Source organism: Emericellopsis atlantica (genome assembly GCF_019669845.1).
Source record: "Emericellopsis atlantica unplaced genomic scaffold F5Z01scaffold_15, whole genome shotgun sequence".
Classification (NCBI taxonomy): Eukaryota; Fungi; Ascomycota; class Sordariomycetes; order Hypocreales; family Bionectriaceae; genus Emericellopsis; species Emericellopsis atlantica.
Window position 1 is genome coordinate 740,670 of NW_025764717.1, and position 16,954 is coordinate 757,623.

Consider the following 16,954-nt stretch of genomic DNA (forward strand, 5'->3'; position numbering starts at 1 on the left):
CAACGCACTAATCTCCCCACCCTCAGCTCCGCCATCCCCTGAGGCATCTGGGACTGAAAGTATGATCTCAGTCTTGGGCTTCGACTTGATCGGCCAACAGTCAAAACAGCCTTGGAAGACTTGTAGTTGCTACATTGCGGTCTAGCCTTCCTACTAACCTTCTCCATCTAAAAGTGTAAGTATTCGCGACGAACTAATGTAGGTCTGTGTTGTCGGCCTTTTGGCGACTAAATTCTCGATTTATGATTTCGCAATACCCTCGCAGCATTTCAAGTATTCGGCGTGGAAACGGGTTGCGCTTGCATGCGCTTGGAGTACAGGAGTTCCCTTGGTAAAGGCATCCAGCACAGCCATCTTCGGCTGAGGTTAAGTATACCGATTCGGCTTTACTCCTGTTGTCGTCGCCGATATACCCGTCAGTTTAGCACGACGAACCCTTTGTGTAGCAAGACTGGGACGGAGGATCGTCGTTTTGGGTTTGCGAATTTGACCACGACTTGCAAAGAGAGTGCTGCTGTGCAATTGAAATGTGGTGTCTATTAGGTCATGATCAAGCATGAATTGCGATACTACTACTCTCTCGGAAGCAGTTGTCTATCAGCATCGTAGCGCCTCCCAGAGCCCCATTGACTCTAATAATGATGGCAAGCGCGGCATCTACTCGCATCTGTAAACACGTTGAAACACCCGTCAGCCAAAGTTGCCAAACCGCGATGCCCGTTTCTAGCAGGACAATGCGAGGCTTGCAAGCTTGAAGCACGTACGTAGGCACTCAGGGGTTTGACGCTGGTCAGAGGCTAGAGCCTGAAACGTAGCACTAAGTGGGGGTTGGAGTCGGACGCCAGGGCACGGAAACGACGTGAGGGAGAGAATCCTGACAGTCAACTGCGTATCTGTGGTAGCTTTCCATCGAAGGTGTCGTTCCCATGGTGGCTGAGCAACAGGATAATCAAAGCTTACTGCACTGTCGAGTCCAGGGTGGATCAATAAATTCGTATCCCTCCAACCTAAGTAACTAACTGCTCCAGGGGAACTTTGCACCATTTGCTGTTAATGCACGCGACTTTCCGGCCTGGTCGCGCAGCACGCACTGGGCAGTAGGTAGCGTTCTCAGCAGTCACAGCCATCCCACTCCAGCCTCCAGTCGCGCAACCACTGCGACGAGGTGGCCATTTGACACCTACTACCTCCACCACCACCACCGAGTCCTCCACACAACCATCTCAAAGACCAACGGTAGCGCGCCAAATCGGTTGTCCGATTGAACCCGCAGTGCCGGCGTCCACTGGCTCTTGACCCCTTTCGCGTGCCAACTACACTGAGCGATCTGTACTTTTGCGATCGTTGTCGCGCGACCTCCCCTCGCTCCGCAGAGACGACAAGACAAGACTGAGCGAGATTTGACGACAAGATCTTCATGATCACGAGCTTGACGACCTTCCATTCTTTTCGACAAGACCGCGCCAGCGCCAGCGCCACTGTCACGCACGACACGAACACACGAGACGGTTCCCGAGCTTAAATATTCCTGCGCACTACTTGGACAATTCGACATTCGCTCGCCTGGCGCGAGTTACAAGTCTCCATCGCAGAACGAATCTTTCCAGGCGCAACTCCTCGAGACGGACTCTGCTCTCGCCTGCTTGCCCCGTCCATCGTCAGGACTTGGCCTGGTCCGCTCCTCACTGCATGTTCATCATACAACTACTACGCTCGTTCCCGATACAATGATGGAAAATATTGAAGACAAGTACGACATGCAGACTTCGCACGTTGAGTGCAACTCCGTTTGATGCAGCACGCTGACGTGTCGATAGGTATATTGGCCTCGGCCTGGCTATCTTCTCGGCCATGGCCATTGGCACGAGTTTCGTTATAACGAAAAAGGTTGGCGCAACCTCCTGCATCTCCTTCGCGACGACAGGGCATCTCGAACAAAACGCTAACTGTCAATCCAGGGCTTGATACAGGCAGAGGAGAGGCACGGTTTTGAGGGCGATGGTTTTGTCTATCTCAAGAACCCACTTTGGTGGGCAGGCATATCTACGCGTGAGCATCCCCGTGATCGCGAATGCAAGTTCAGCAGCTAATGGCGTGGTAGTCGGACTCGGGGAAATATTCAACTTCGCGGCGTATGCTTTCGCGCCGGCCATCCTCGTCACGCCCTTGGGAGCCCTGAGCGTCCTGATCGGCGCGGTGCTGGGATCGTATTTCCTAAAAGAAGAGCTGGGGACGCTGGGACGGCTAGGTAGTGCCATCTGCTTGATCGGTGCCGTGGTCATCGTTCTGCATGCGCCACCGGACGAGAACATTGAGACGGTTGATGAGATCCTCAATTATGCGATACAGCCTGGTACTGTACATCGAACGTTCAATCCTCGGCCTCGCTGACCATCTCAGGCTTCCTGCTCTATGCCATTTCTGTGGTCATCTTTGCTGTCTTTATGATATACAAGGTTGCCCCGAAGCACGGCAAGGACCAGCCCATGATTTACATTTCGATCTGCTCCACCGTTGGCTCGGTCTCGGTCATGTCCGTCAAGGCTTTCGGCATTGCTCTGAAGCTCACATTTGCTGGGCACAATCAGTTCTCGCATCCCTCGACATATGTGTTCATGATCCTCACGGCTGTCTGCATCTTGACACAGATGAACTATTTCAACAAGGCTTTGGCATCGTTCCCCACCAACATGTGAGTACAACAACGACTCAATGTCTCAGTCTCCCTGCTGACGCACTCCTGGTGTTAACCCCCTTTACTACGTCACCTTCACGACAGCAACGCTCTGCGCCTCCTTCATTCTTTTCAGGGGCTTCAATACTGCGAATGTTGTCAACACGTTGTCCTTGCTTTGCGGCTTCTTGATCACCTTTGCCGGTGTGTACTTGCTCAATCTGTCTCGGGGAGATCCGCATGGCCAGAAGCTCGCGGCCCGCCGAGTCCATGACGACGCCATTGGTACAGACATGGTCTCAAGCTTCCAAACTCGCCGCAGCATGCAAGCTCGTCGCAGTGGTGAGATGGGACGCTTCAGCCTTAGCAGCCAGAATGGTGACCGCGAGGGCCTCATCCGCGCCTACGATGCGGAAGAGGCCAATGGCTTTGGCCTGACGGACCTGGCGGAAGACAGCGGGAGCGAGAGCGGTGACCGCAGACCGAACGGCAGTGCCAAAGCCAATGGCAACGGCAAGGCGCGTCAAGAGACCATTGAGATGGACAACCGGTAGTCTGCGTAGTGATGAACTTAGTTGGCTTTCCAACTCGCGCTCATCCAGTTTTGACGCCGCATTTTCCCACACTGCATCGCCCTGTATAAATATCATGCGCCGCCTCTTCCTCAGCGACAATGACGGCCATGTCGCTGGTAGACGAGGTCTGATATTGTGACGATTGGGATACTTTCTTGTTGCGTCACGCTATCGGCAACCGGGCTGCACTGTTAACGATGGAGTATTAGAAGGGTAAGGGGTAATGGCGTTACGGGAGGTCGGTCATGTTTGCTTTCAATTCATGGAAATGGACGGCCTCGAGGCATGGTCGTGACGGGTTTGGCAGTTACTCGAGCAGATATCCCGGGGGAAGGCTTAGTCCACGTATTGGGGAGTGTTGTTTTATTCCCCAAGAGCACGTCTGGGACAGTACTTACGAGGAGATAGACATGATGCTACACATTTCCCATATTTTGTGCGTTGATCGGACAAAGTAAATTGATTTTGCGTCATCATTCGGGTCTCATTTTCATGGCCTTTTACCATCGCATGTAATTGAACCCCATCCAGCGCCTAAAACCCAGATGCAAATGATTGATGGACACCACAGAGGCAGACCACACCGCCCTCCTCGGTGGACATACCATCGTCCCGCCGGACATTCACCAAGCTTCCTCTTCAGTCTGCGGCTCCTCGGCGATTTCATTCTATTGCTCCTCAGCCTCGGCCTGCTGCTGCTCCTCGCCCTCACCCTCCTGGGCCCGGACGTCCTGGGAAGCCTGAGCGGCGGCAGCCTTGGCACCGTAGTCCTGGCTGACGGGCTGGAGAACAGCCTGCTCCTCCTTGGGCTCGATGATGGTGACGGCGTCAGGGAGAGTCTTCTGGGGACCGGCCTTGCCCTCGGGGTCAGAGCCGCGCATGATCTTGACCTTGATACCCAGGACACCCTGGCGGAGGAGAACGTGGCGGGTGGCAGAGTCAATGAACTCCTTGGCGGGCTGACCAGAGTGGATCATGAAGCCGTCGGTGAACTTCATGGACTTGGCACGGGCAGCACGGAGCTTGCCAGAGACGACGACCTCGCAACCCTTGGCGCCAGACTCCATGATGAAGCGGAGGACACCATAGCAGGCACGGCGGACGGCGAGACCGTTGAGAAGCTTGTAGCGGAGGGACTCGCACTGAGCGACGGCGGACAGACCACGGTTCTGGACCTTGGCGGCGTACAGGGAGACGGAGTTCTCGGGGAACTTGAAGCGCTTCTGGATGAGCGAGGTGAGCTCACGGATGCGGCGACCCTGCTCGCCAAGAACCTCCTGAGTGTGGGTGGCGCGGATGATGATGTCGGTGACGGTGGGCGTGACGCGGACCTCGACGCCGGAGTAACCCTCCTCAGCGAGCTCGCGCTGGAAGAACTCGTTCAGCTCGGCGTAGAAGACACCGTCAGCGACGAACTTTCTGCGCTTGGAGCTGTGACACGATACAGTCAGTACAGAGTCCGTGTGAAGCCATCTCAATCCCTCTCAACGGCAAATGTGCACCCGGGCGAGGGGCAGCTCGGTTCGCAGTTCGACGGTCGAGAATGGATTGGTAGGCAATGCGAGGAAGAAAAACTCACATCTGGGTTCCTGGGTGAGCCATCTTGACGGATGTTTTGATTTGGATCGACCGGTCGGTTTGGCGTGGGGTTGGGCGAGCAAAAGGGTCGAGGCGGGCTGGCTATCTGTGAGATTGTCGTCGCGATGCACCAAAGTTGGCGTTGAGTGCTGTCCCTCAATTTTCGCTGTGGGTTGAGCCCTAAGTTTTTTTGACCGGCGATTTCGAGGTGGGCCCCACTGCTACCGTGACTCCCTTGGCAGTGCGGACGCGATCCGCTCGGGCCTCGGAGAAACGTTATTGCGCTGGCCGTCCGGTGACAGGATACGTACCTGCCATGCAAGGTTTTGTGGACCGGGTCGGGGACCTGAGCTCGAACCTTGCGCTCCTGCCCCTGCCCGTGACTGCAGCGGGCACTGGGCCTGACCCAAGCTGCTCTTTCCCCGTAGATAGCTCATGACGCTGATGGTGATGCCGCCCCGCCATGTGTCCCAATCTTCGAAATCAACAACCTGGAGCCTTGCGTCACGACAACAATAATACCGATACGTGACATCGTCTCCATGCACCGTGAATCACAGCAGATGTATGGTTCATCTCAGTCTTACGAAATCGATATTGGTGCTGCCCTCCCGTTCAGCTTGTTCTACAACCAGACCCCGACATATCCGCTGCCCTGATCAGCGTTGTTTGGTCCCGCGTCGGCGACTGAACGGTTGTACGCTCATCGCAGCATATATCTATCCCCGTGCACTACAACCGAACGCCAAAATTGTTAACCGGCACTGGCTGTGGGATTTACACTGTGACCTAGGAGTTGTTGGGTCAGGATGGACGCCCGCTTGGTAGGTCAACCGCCAATAAGGCGCTACCCATGTTGACGCAGACAGAGCATCGAAGGCGTCTCGGCCGTCAGCGGTGGTCAAACAAATGCGGGAAAGCTTCGCCTGACCGACTTCCACCTGGTCTTCTGTGCACCCGTGCCCAACTCCACGACAGACCCGTCAGAGAAACCTCGGACGCGAGAGAAATGGATCCCTTTCCCCATGATCTCAAACTGCGTCTATCGACCGGTGCCGCCAGGGTCTAGGCAACCCCCTAGTATACGTATACGATGCCGCGACTTCACGTTTATCGCATTCAACTTCACGAATCCAGACAGTGCCCGCGATACGTATGACTTCATCCGAACGCGCACATGCAAGCTCGGTACCGTCGAGAAACTCTACGCGTTCAGCCATAAGCCGCTTAAGAACGAAAAGGCTGTCGACGGGTGGAACTTCTACGACCCTAAAGCCGAGTTTAGAAGGCAAGGTATCAGCGAGAAGCTTCCGGACAAGGGTTGGAGGGTCACAAATATCAATCACGACTACAGCTTCTGCGACACGTATCCAGCGGTTTTGGTGGTTCCCTCTAAGATTTCGGATAATGTCCTAAAGTACGCTCGAGATTTCCGGTCACGAAACCGCATACCGGCGTTGTCATACATTCACCCAATCAACAATTGCACAATTACCAGGAGCTCCCAACCTTTGTCAGGGATGACCCGCAAAAGCAATGTACAAGACGAGAAGCTTGTGGCGGCGTCGTTTTCAGCTTCGGTTCCTATCTCCTCTGAGGACGGGACACCGACTACGAGCCAGCATGACCTACAGGAAGATATTCCTTCCGCTACTTCTGCAGGTGCTGCTGCATCCGACCTTGACAGCTTGGAGGATGAGATGTTGGTTAACTCAAAAGGGCCTATGTGGGACGAAAAGACGGGAAAGCGGCTCATTTACGGCGCGCAACAGAACAACTTGATCGTCGATGCTCGCCCCACGATCAATGCCATGGTAAATCATATCCAAGGCATGGGAACTGAGAACATGGACAAGTATAAGTTTGCGTCAAAGGCCTACCTCAGTATCGGAAACATTCACGTCATGCGCAAGTCACTGAAGAAGGTTGTTGATGCCCTCAAGGACACCGACCTCGTACCGCTGGGACCGGCGCGCGATATGCTGCACCAGAGCGATTGGCTCAGGCATACCCGTGATGTCCTGGACGGCGCTTCCATTATCGTGCGCCAAATCGGCTATCACCACTCCCATGTCCTCATTCACTGTTCTGATGGATGGGATCGTACGAGCCAACTCAGCGCGCTGGCACAAATCATGCTAGATCCTTATTTCCGGACGATTGATGGCTTCATCACGGTCGTTGAGAAGGACTGGCTGTCGTTTGGGCACATGTTCCGACTGCGTTCCGGCCACCTAAACCACGAAACCTGGTTCCAAGTACAGAAAGATGCATTTGCTGGTTCTAAAATCCAACCAGGGGAGAGCGATGATCGGAATGACGCATTCCAGAACGTCCTCAGCGGTGCGAAACGACTCTTCAATCAGAGCAGCAAAGACGACGGAGATCTCGATGCCGTTAGTGAGCAGGCCACCGGCAAGGTCGTGAATGAAGAGGCGACCACGCCAAACATGACGAGCCCCGTCTTTCACCAATTTCTAGAATGCGTATACCAGTTGCTCCGGCAATTTCCGGACAGATTTGAGTACAACGAACGCTTCCTTCGACGCCTTCTATATCACCTGTACTCCTGTCAGTACGGCACTTTTCTGTACAACTCCGAGAAGCAGAGAAAAGATGCCCGCGTCGCGGAGCGAACTTCGTCTGTGTGGGATTACTTCCTCTGCCGCCGGCAAGAGTTCACCAATCCTCAATACGACCCAACTACTGATGACCACGTCAAGGACCGTGAACGAATTATTTTCCCAAATCTGACGGAAATCAGATGGTGGTATCAGCTGTACGGTCGCACAGATGACGAAATGAACGGCGCTCTCAATGCTGCTGCCACAGCCGAGCACGATCGCCAGGCAGCGATTTCTAGTCTCCGCGGCGAGGGAACACCTCGGTCCTCGACTTCAACACCGCAGCCCCCTGGTTTAGGCAAGGGCCACTCTGTGCTTGCCGCCGTTGAGACAGCCCATGAGACTTTGACTCCGGATCATGGCAGTCGCTCGCGTAGGCATAGTGCGTCTACCGAGGATCGGAATGCCTTCACCGCTCTCAAAGACGGCATCGCGGGCTTGGGCATCGGTAAAGGGATGCTTGGGAATGTCGCCCCTAACAACGACGGGCACCCAACTGCGGAATCAGTTTCGACACATGTACCAGCACCACAGCGTAGCGACCAGGAACTGCGAGAGATGACGTAGGATATCATATTCCAGAGAGGAGACCAGCACCGTCCCTACCTGATTTTGGAAACTCGAGAAACGGCGCGATACGCATATCGACAGCGTACGCTCTCGCAGATCGACTGCGATATCGTCGAACCACCGCCAGATGAATCCTGGCAGGTAGTCCAACTACGCGTGGCCGACGGGAAAAGCGGCGATACCGACAAAGGAGGCGGCAAAGGCTGCCTTCAGCGACAGTCAAGCGTAAGCTCGTTCGAATCGAAAAGGAGCAGCCTCTCCGGCAGAAGCCATGGACTTGCCAAAGCTGCATCGGATGATGGCCTGCCGAAACGCCGATCGTTGGAAGCAAAAGCCAAGGGCGATACAACCAGGTGACCAAGCCTCGTGGCGCGACGAGAGGGCTGTGATCAAGGCTTTGGCTCTGGCATAGCTCCTCGACGTTTGCAGGTGCGGGCGTTTGGACGCAAACAAACTGGTCCACGACCATGTATCACAGCGTTAGAAAATCATCAGAAAGTCTAGCTCCCTCGCGGAGACCATTGTCGTCAGCGAAGCACAGAACAACGACAATCATAATAGACATCAAGAGTTTATCTTCTATGCCACATTTAACATTGGTCTAGCTTGTGCAAGAAGACGGAGTCTAGGTCAACATGATCATCTCCAATATTGTGCTCTCAGACCCATCTGGTTGATGTCTTTTATCAGTCCCTCTCCTTGTTTCGGTTATAGGAAAACCTCTAGATTTATCTCGAGCGTGCTGACGGGGTATCTGAGAAAGGTTAGCGGCGATCAAATTGTCCATGGGGTTTGGCTCACCTTATTTCAAACTTCTCCAGCACTGAGGGATGCAAGATACCGAATTCACCGATACGACGCTCCTTGCCGCCCAACCGTAGATAGACCGAAGCGGCATGGCCTGCAAAGAAGGTGTCTTCGTTCAACTCTTCAATCCAGTAGCCGTCGGGCTTGCCAGGGTTCTCCCTGACCTCGTAGTCTATGCTCTTTCCATGCAGTCCCTCTTCGTTTGTCAAGAATGCGGTGCGCAGCATTGACAATACACGATCCAACAAGCCATGGACCACCTCGAAACCACTGTTCCTCCCACACCAGGCAGCGGCAAAGTGGCGCTCGTTGCGCGCTTTGCGCTCGAGCGACTCATCCTTGAAACCGACGTCGGAGACCTCGAAGATCTTGATGGGCACGCTGTGACTCTTGTTCTCGCGGATGGTCTTGAGAAGACCTGGGAGGAGCGAGGTGCGGACGACCTGGTACTCGAGGGTTTTGGGGTTAGCGAGGCGGATCACCTTGGTGCCATCGTCTTTCCGGTTGAGCCACTCAAAGTTCTCCTCGTGGCTACACAAGATGAGGGGCATCACTTCGCTCCAGCCTGCCATAGCAGCCTCAATGCGGACGATATCGCTAAGCTTGTTCACCATGAGGGGACCACCGACAGTGGCACTGCGGCTGGGTGCGGTGCGGGGAAGATTGTTGAATCCGTAGCAGACAGCCAGATCTTCCATAATATCGCACTGGTGAAGCACATCCGGGCGAGTGATGGGCACTTCCACGTCGAGGAGGTTCTTGTCACTGTCCGAGGGCTTGGCATGGTAAGCCATCTTGCTGAGAAGCTTGCAAAGCCCCTCAGGGGATTCGCCGAGTCCTGTGCAGCTGTTCATGTAATCAACCTCAGCTTGCGCCACCCGAGGCGTGAGGCAAGGGGTCACGCGAGTAAGGTTGTTGTGTTCAGAGACGATCTTGACGGGCTCCACTGTGAACTGCTCAGTGCAATACTCTGAGAACATTGTGACCATCATGTCGGTGACAATCTGGAGCTTGGTGAGGTCCGTAGCGGTAATCTCGATGAAGACGTTTGTGGTGTTGAGGGTGATCTTGGAGTGGTCGCCGTTGATGATGGGTGGTAGCGAGCAAACGACACGGTTCGCGTCATAGATGACGGGGTAGACAGGAGCGTCGCGAATGATGTGAAGGAAGCGTCCAAGGTGCTTGTCGTTCTCGTAGTAGCTCATGAGCTCCTCAGCATTCATTTCCTTCTCCTGGTTCAAGGGTCGGAAGCTGATATCCCTTGGGGGCTGTGCCTCGTAGGTGAAAGGGCCCTTGACGGTGTCCAAGTCGTGTGTTCCAATAGAAACCAGGGTTCGGTTGCGGGCCAGGTTCGCGTGAAGCTTGTCTTGCAGGGCAATGAAGGAGTTGTAGCGATCCTGGTCGAACTTGATACCGCGCAGCACGGCACCTGCGACCAACGGTCGAACCTGAGCTGTCTCTGGCTTCACCACGATAGTCTGCTCTTCCGCACTCTTCGGCTCGACGATCCTGTACTTAGGCGGCGGTATCCGACCGAGAAAGACATTGAGGTTGAGGGCAATGCCCTCGAAGCAGAGCATGTCATATCGATTGGCGGGGATCTCGATTTTTAGCTGAGGCGGTTCCTGGACGCCATTGACGACGGGTCGTTCTTGGTTCTCGGTGTCCTCATCGAGTTCGATGCCATAGTCGAAGCAGAGATCGTCGAATTCCTCGGTGGTGAACCTGTAGTTGAGGCGCCCGTTAGCCACGCTGTATTGAAGTCGGCGGTGATGGTGGGGGAAGGAGGGGCAGATGCGACAGAGTGGTGGGACAGAACGTACTTCTTGCCGAGGGCTTCGAAGAGCTTATACTTGTCGACACCGATGGTAGGCATGCTCGCGAGGCACTTTCGATATGGGCCGGTCAAAGAAGCTTGTCGTCTCGCAGCTGCTGGGCGGGTGCCGTGGTTACGTCTGGAGAACAGGACCCTGACTACAACTTTTTGGCGGGCGGATTTGGGGTGACTCAGTTCCAATCGCGAAGTCGCACTGTACATACAAAATGTTGTCGGTCGCATGGATTTTCCGGCATGAAGATGTTCCGCCCGAAGGCGCTTCCAACTCCACGGGCGTTTACAGGGCAGCTCATCTGCGGCGCTGGCGGGCGGGGCACTTCAGGCACTGACGGAGACCTTGGAGCTCCAGTATTGGATTGCTGCTAGATATTACAGTGACACTCGCGTGCTCGATGTTGTGAAACGCATTAACAGGAACTGTGTTTGAGAGTAAAACTTGTCCAAACTCTATGTGCTTGGTGACTTCAGTGAGCTCGGACCTTCTTTTTTTTATTCTTCTATCACTTCTGTACACATTTGACGCGGTCCAATTGCAAGAATCCAATTTCACGAGATCGAGCCTCGCCGCGCTGTGGCTGGTACGGAGGTCCCGCGCTAACAGCCACACGCATCAGCTCCAGTCGTGCCCCCGCCAGTGCTTGTCCTCCTCACCCGTCATTACCTGCCCGATCCCTACATTATTTCGGCCTTTCGATCTCGCCCTTTCATAAGCTGATCAGTGTCTGCCACCCGTTTACGAATCGGCGACATTGCAACAACTCGCGACGTTCTTGTTCGGCTGCAAATCGATTTGACTGGCTTTGTCCCGCGCCAGTGAAGCTCGATTGGTACCTCCACCGCGCAGGCCAAAACCGCCTAACGCCCCCATCGTTGTTTCCCTCACCTACTCAAGTCTCGCGACCAACGGCTACTGGCCACCACCTCCAATCTCCCACCTGAGCCACCCAGAACCCGACCACGTCTTGCAGCAGCAACACCGGTCGCCGAAAGAAGTGCGATGGCCGACGAAGCCAATACGAGCGATGGGCTCTATCCCATTGCCGTGCTCATTGATGAACTCAAGGTAAAGCGGTGACTTTGGAAGCTCCTGTCACGTCCTAACTCTGACTGTGCTTAGCACGACGATGTTCTCTTGCGCTTGAACGCCATCCACCGCCTCGGCACGATTGCACTCGCTCTGGGACCCGAGCGAACAAGGGACGAGCTGATTCCTTTCCTCGACGGTTAGTGGCCCTGAGCGCACAAAACAAGATACCCATCTGACGTCAATCTAATAGAGTCGGTCGAGGACGAAGATGAGGTGCTAGTTGCACTGAGCGAGGAGCTGGGCAACTTCATGGAGTACCTGGGAGGCTCCGAATGGGGTCACGTCCTGCTTTCGCCCCTCGAGAATCTCGCTGCGATAGAGGAGCCCGTGGTTCGCGATAAGGTTCACAAAGCCGTGTCTCATACAAGAGAACCTCGACTAATGCTCGCAGGCCGTCGAATCGCTCAACAAGATTGCCGCCGATTTATCTCCTCAGCAGATCGAAGAATACTTCATTCCCATGACTCTCCGTCTCGCTAAGGCCGACTGGTTCACATCCAAAGTTTCGGGTTGCGGTCTCTTCACAGCTCCCTACAGCAAGGTCAGCGCGACCTCGCAGGAGCAGCTTCGGCAACAGTTCAGTATTCTGGTCCACGATGAGACGCCTATGGTTCGTCGCCAGGCTGCGACCAACCTGGCCAGTTTTGTCCGGGAGATGCCCCCGAACATTGTCGTTGACGAGATGATACCCCTCTTCCAGCACCTTGTGTCGGACGACCAGGACAGCGTACGCCTGTTGACTGTGGAGACACTCATCGCGATTGCTGAGTCGGTCCCCAAGGATCAGCAAAGTAGCCATGGCGTGCTTCTGACATCCCTACGCAACCTTATGGAGGACAAGAGCTGGAGGGTCCGCTACATGATTGCAGACCGATTCGAAAAGGTGCGCTTCGTGTACCCAAATGACAGGCGACATACTGACGGAGATGATAGATCGCCAAAGCAGTCGACGATGAGGTTGTTTCCAGAGACCTGGTCCCAGCATTTGTGAAACTCCTGAAAGACACCGAAGCGGAGGTCAGGACAGCAATCGCCGGCCAGATCCCGGGTTTCTGCGGCCTGATCGACCGCACAGTTGTCCTGAACGACATTATGAGCAGCATTGAGGATCTCGTCTCAGACACATCGCAGCATGTCAGGGCCGCCCTTGGCACACAGATCAGCGGCCTCGCCCCCATCCTTGGCAAGCAAGAGTAGGCCGGAACCCCGGAACTACGTGTCAAGCGACTTTACTGACAAGACGCAGGACCATCGATCACTTGCTGCCCATGTTCCTGCAGATGCTCAAGGACGAGTTCCCTGAAGTACGCCTACACATCATCTCAAAACTTGAGCTCGTCAACCAAGGTGAGTGGATCGTCAATTCACATGACCTCTTGCTGACTCTCTAGTGATTGGTATCGACCTGCTCTCACAAGCTCTGTTGCCCGCCATCGTTCAGCTCGCCGAGGATAAGCAATGGCGCGTACGATTGGCGATCATCGAGTATGTCCCGCTGTTAGCAAGTCAGCTTGGAGTAGAGTTCTTCAACGAGAAGCTGAGCACGCTGTGCATGGGCTGGCTTGGTGACACCGTCTTCTCTATCCGAGAGGCTGCCACGCACAACTTGAAGAAGTTGACAGAGGTGTTTGGTGTTGAGTGGGCTAACGAGGCCATCATTCCACGCGTCATGCAGATGGGCAGCCATCCCAACTACCTCTACCGCATGACGACCTGTTTCGCTATTTCTGTGAGTGAATCGCGAGGCCAACCCTGTGCGGTGCATGTGCTGACCACACTAGACTCTGACGAGCGTCGTGAGCATGGACGTGATCGACAAGTCGATATTGCCCATGCTGGACAAGATGGTGGAAGACGACATCCCCAACATCCGCTTCAACGTTGCCAAGACATACGCCGTTCTTGTCAACGCCCTGCGGAAACTCCCCGAGGAGGGCACTCTGTACTCGTTGGAGAAAGAGGGAACCGAGTTCAGCCCGTCGCCCCGCGGCCAGGAGCTCATTCAAGAAAAGATCATGCCCAAGCTCAAGAAGCTCCAGGAGGACGACGATGTGGATGTTCGGTTCTTTGCCACAACCGCAAGCGCAGACCCCCCTGCGGCGGCGGCATCAGCAGTACCCGTGGCCGGAGAACCAATGAATACGTCACCATAGATGAGAGCAAAATAACGAAGCAATTGTCACTCATGGATCAAGCTCTGCTGTCTCATAACGAACTGGCCCAGGGCAATGGGCGCATGCATCATTCGAATATCCTAATAGATGGTAGTCTGGCGCAATTAGGTAGGTGGGATCGAGGTGGCTGGTGTCAGCATCAACCTAGGAAATGCATGTATGATATGATATACGTTCCCGAACATGTCGTATGCGAGGCGTCCTCGAAAAGCACACAGGATGCGGGTGTTGTTCATGTTGTTAATTCACTGTTTAGTCTATCCTCTTGAAGCACAGTGTTGTGATGGGCTGCCCCTTGACGCCCCCAAAAGAAAATGTCCGATACTCGACTCTCCCGTCCAAGGCGAACCCCTCCTGGTCCTCGAACCATTTTCTTAACTCTGGCTCAGTCCAATTGCAGCTCGTGATAACGAAGAAGCCTCCCTCCCTCACCAATCCAAGCACCCTCTCCCTGTACCCCTCGTTCAACCGCCTGCCCTGGCTGTCTTTCTCGGAGCTGAGTGAGATAGCATCAAAGGTTCCCTTATCCAGGACAACATCCCATCCCGTTTGAGATTGTGGCTCCTTCAGTACTTCTGACAGCGAGCCAGAGAGGATGTCCCAGGTCTGGAATTCGAGGTATGGATCACTTGGTCTCGAGGCTTGTATCGACGTCGCCAGTTCTATGCTCTGCGGGGAGTAGTCGACGCCCAGCATCCTACCCGTCCACGACTCTTTCGGTGCGTCCGCGCCTTCGTCTTGTTCCTGGTCGTCGTCACTGTCGCTGCTGTCCGCGCCAGCATCTCTGAGGGCGAATAGTAGCGAGCCGTTGCCGCAGCCGAGATCTAGAAAGGTAGTTGTATCGTGGGGCAGGTCTTTCGTCGCAAGATAGGACAGGATCTTGGCCTCGGCGTCCGAGTCGTCGAACCAGACTGTTCCCCTATCTGACGGATTGGCGGCATGGTTCTGTACCTCGTTCGTATAAAGGGAATCCCAGCTGCGCGCATTGTCAGCATTTTGTGGTCAGTAAGTAGATCGGGAGGTGGGGTGGTGACGAACTAGGCTTTTGTACCCAGGGCTGAGGAAGGCAAGTGCTCCGGGCTCGTGTCGGACATTGTTTCTCCAGCGATTTGGGGAAATTGTGCAATGTGTAAATCCTTTGGTATGACTTATGGATTGGGAGAACGTCGAGCTTTGGCTTGAAGCTATCGCCAAAAGCCTACATCGCGCGTGGTGTGGTGGGGTGACAGGATGGATGACCGAAAGAAGCTAGCGTGGTCCCTTCACGATCTGCATCTTTTGAGCCTTGGTGGTTGGTGCCCTTGAACATGTGCAATACGGCATCACACTTCACGTCGCCTTCAGACTTCACATTTACGGATAGTTGGCATGCGAGTGCTTCGAGACAGCAAACATCGTGTGATTGTCAAGCTGGAGAATGAGGATCGAGGGTGATGTATTACTTCAAGCTCGTCCCATCGCAGTATGTATATATTGTGGATATAACCATACCAACGCCACCAATGCAAAGGACATGGGTGTGTCTCTTCCTTCTTCATGACAGCCACCCCCTTGGGTCATGTCTCTCTCATGCCAATCAATCAAGTGTCCAAGCCGCACTAGAAAAGGTCCCCCATCCCATAACGCCAAGCAAGCAACATGAACAAAACAAGTACGCGGGGCCACTTAGTAGAAACTCTCCACTATCGTGTCCTTCATGCTGTTGTTGATGTTGCTGGGGCCCATGCCCTCGCCGAGGCGGAAGACGCTCTCGATGACGCTCAGCTCGGTGGCGGTGGTGTCCAGACCGGTCACGGCCAGCCAGTCGTTGACGACCATGCCGGCGCCCACCACGTTGCTGCCGCGGTTCACCGAGCCAGCGACGAGGGGCACCTGGAGCAAGCTCGACAGCTCGTCCTGGTCCTGGATGCTGGTCTTGGGGTGCACCAGGCCTCCCTGGTTCGACAAGCTCATGTAGCTGCCCACGAGCACATTGTCCGCCACGGTCTGGCGGAAGACCTCCACGCCGAGCACGTCGGCGACAATCTCCTCGGTTTCCCGCTCCAGATCCGGGTGGATCAGGGCAATGTGGTCGTTGGCGACAATGACGTTGCCTAGAGCAGAGAGGCGCTCCTCGATTCTCTGGATACGCACGCTGTCGGGTAACGAGTTGCGCAGGTGCTGGAGCTCCTGGTCTGTGGTGGTCGTGGGCACAAGGAGACCTTTGCGGTTGCCGGCTGTGAGGCGGCCAATGATGCGGGTGCCAGCAATGGTCGTTCGGACGGTAGGGACTACATCTTGGAGCTCGGCCTCAAAGACACTGCGGTATGTGAGTCAAGGGGTTCGGAGAATGCCCGGAGAAAAGGTGCTTCGACATACCTGTAAAAGTTCTCGCTCGCGCCCAGGGCCACGAGGGCGTACGAGTTCGTCAGTGTCGCAAAGACGCCGACTCTGGGCACTGGTTAGCGACCTGATGTGGCATGCTGTTTGGCACCGTCCAATCCGTCTCGAGCCACAGTGGCACGCACACAACATTGCGAGCAGACGATGCAATTTTTGTTCGTGTCGTACTGCCTGTTGACCGAGATTGATGGCGGGGGCGGGGTATCACGAGGCACTCACTCGTTGGAATTCTCGAATTGTGCGCGGACCGCCATGATTGATGCTGTAGCTGTGGCTGCGGCTCCTGTGTCGTGTATGGTGAGGATAGGTTGGGGTGTTTGCGCTGCTGCTACCACGGACGGATATGGTAGGCAAGTAAGGTAGCGAAGGGTTGGTGATGATGCTGTTGGAAGATTTGATGCTGTACGGGCCTGCAGTGACTTTTTTTCGGGGCGCGGGAGGGTCCGTATTAATAAGAATGGCAAGGCCCTGAGCCACTGTGCTGTACCTTCCCTGTCGCTGCTGAAAGGGGACTAGACTGGGACCCAGGCTTGACTTGTGGGAGTCATTGTCTCCCCTTTGGGTCCCGTCTCGCGCCTCGCATTGAGAATGGCCGGGAATGAGTCAACATGATCAATATCCACATCGCCATCGAACCCTGGCGGAA

General features: G+C 54.9%; 7 protein-coding genes across 7 annotated transcripts; 3 read left to right on the top strand and 4 right to left on the bottom strand.

Annotated features, from left to right (window-relative positions):
• Positions 1–1,386: 1,386 nt before the first annotated feature.
• F5Z01DRAFT_138390 (magnesium transporter NIPA-domain-containing protein) lies at positions 1,387–3,511 on the top strand. The gene is made up of 6 exons (XM_046257630.1): positions 1,387–1,750; positions 1,818–1,887; positions 1,959–2,049; positions 2,102–2,353; positions 2,401–2,692; positions 2,745–3,511. Exons 1-6 carry the CDS (start codon positions 1,728–1,730, stop codon positions 3,226–3,228), a joined length of 1,212 nt encoding a protein of 403 aa, XP_046117876.1. The 5' UTR covers positions 1,387–1,727; the 3' UTR covers positions 3,229–3,511.
• F5Z01DRAFT_138350 (40s ribosomal protein) lies at positions 3,512–5,026 on the bottom strand. Its single transcript, XM_046257629.1, has 2 exons — positions 4,829–5,026; positions 3,512–4,680 (listed from the first exon to the last, which is right to left on the bottom strand). Exons 1-2 carry the CDS (start codon positions 4,849–4,851, stop codon positions 3,918–3,920), a joined length of 786 nt encoding a protein of 261 aa, XP_046117877.1. The 5' UTR covers positions 4,852–5,026; the 3' UTR covers positions 3,512–3,917.
• Positions 5,027–5,464: 438 nt separating this feature from the next.
• On the top strand, positions 5,465–8,418 carry F5Z01DRAFT_138477 (protein phosphatase). The gene is made up of 2 exons (XM_046257631.1): positions 5,465–5,651; positions 5,697–8,418. The coding sequence occupies exons 1-2, from the start codon at positions 5,637–5,639 to the stop codon at positions 8,016–8,018; spliced, it is 2,337 nt and encodes a 778-aa protein (XP_046117878.1). The 5' UTR covers positions 5,465–5,636; the 3' UTR covers positions 8,019–8,418.
• Positions 8,419–8,596: 178 nt separating this feature from the next.
• On the bottom strand, positions 8,597–10,895 carry F5Z01DRAFT_657167 (beta subunit of phenylalanyl-tRNA synthetase). Its single transcript, XM_046263623.1, has 3 exons — positions 10,652–10,895; positions 8,823–10,553; positions 8,597–8,775 (listed from the first exon to the last, which is right to left on the bottom strand). The coding sequence occupies exons 1-3, from the start codon at positions 10,885–10,887 to the stop codon at positions 8,730–8,732; spliced, it is 2,013 nt and encodes a 670-aa protein (XP_046117879.1). The 5' UTR covers positions 10,888–10,895; the 3' UTR covers positions 8,597–8,729.
• A 767-nt stretch (positions 10,896–11,662) lies between these two features.
• Positions 11,663–13,905, top strand: F5Z01DRAFT_623015 (armadillo-type protein; the record flags this gene model as incomplete). Its single annotated transcript, XM_046261298.1, has 8 exons — positions 11,663–11,728; positions 11,783–11,888; positions 11,943–12,094; positions 12,144–12,635; positions 12,686–12,945; positions 12,999–13,099; positions 13,144–13,481; positions 13,534–13,905. 8 exons carry the CDS (start codon positions 11,663–11,665, stop codon positions 13,903–13,905), a joined length of 1,887 nt encoding a protein of 628 aa, XP_046117880.1.
• A 273-nt stretch (positions 13,906–14,178) lies between these two features.
• On the bottom strand, positions 14,179–15,020 carry F5Z01DRAFT_674832 (S-adenosyl-L-methionine-dependent methyltransferase; the record flags this gene model as incomplete). Its single annotated transcript, XM_046265088.1, has 2 exons — positions 14,179–14,902; positions 14,965–15,020. 2 exons carry the CDS (start codon positions 15,018–15,020, stop codon positions 14,179–14,181), a joined length of 780 nt encoding a protein of 259 aa, XP_046117881.1.
• A 234-nt stretch (positions 15,021–15,254) lies between these two features.
• F5Z01DRAFT_138512 (eukaryotic translation initiation factor 6) lies at positions 15,255–16,734 on the bottom strand. The gene is made up of 4 exons (XM_046257632.1): positions 16,528–16,734; positions 16,285–16,356; positions 15,465–16,225; positions 15,255–15,361 (listed from the first exon to the last, which is right to left on the bottom strand). Exons 1-3 carry the CDS (start codon positions 16,560–16,562, stop codon positions 15,592–15,594), a joined length of 741 nt encoding a protein of 246 aa, XP_046117882.1. The 5' UTR covers positions 16,563–16,734; the 3' UTR covers positions 15,255–15,361; positions 15,465–15,591.
• Between the last annotated feature and the right edge of the window lie 220 nt (positions 16,735–16,954).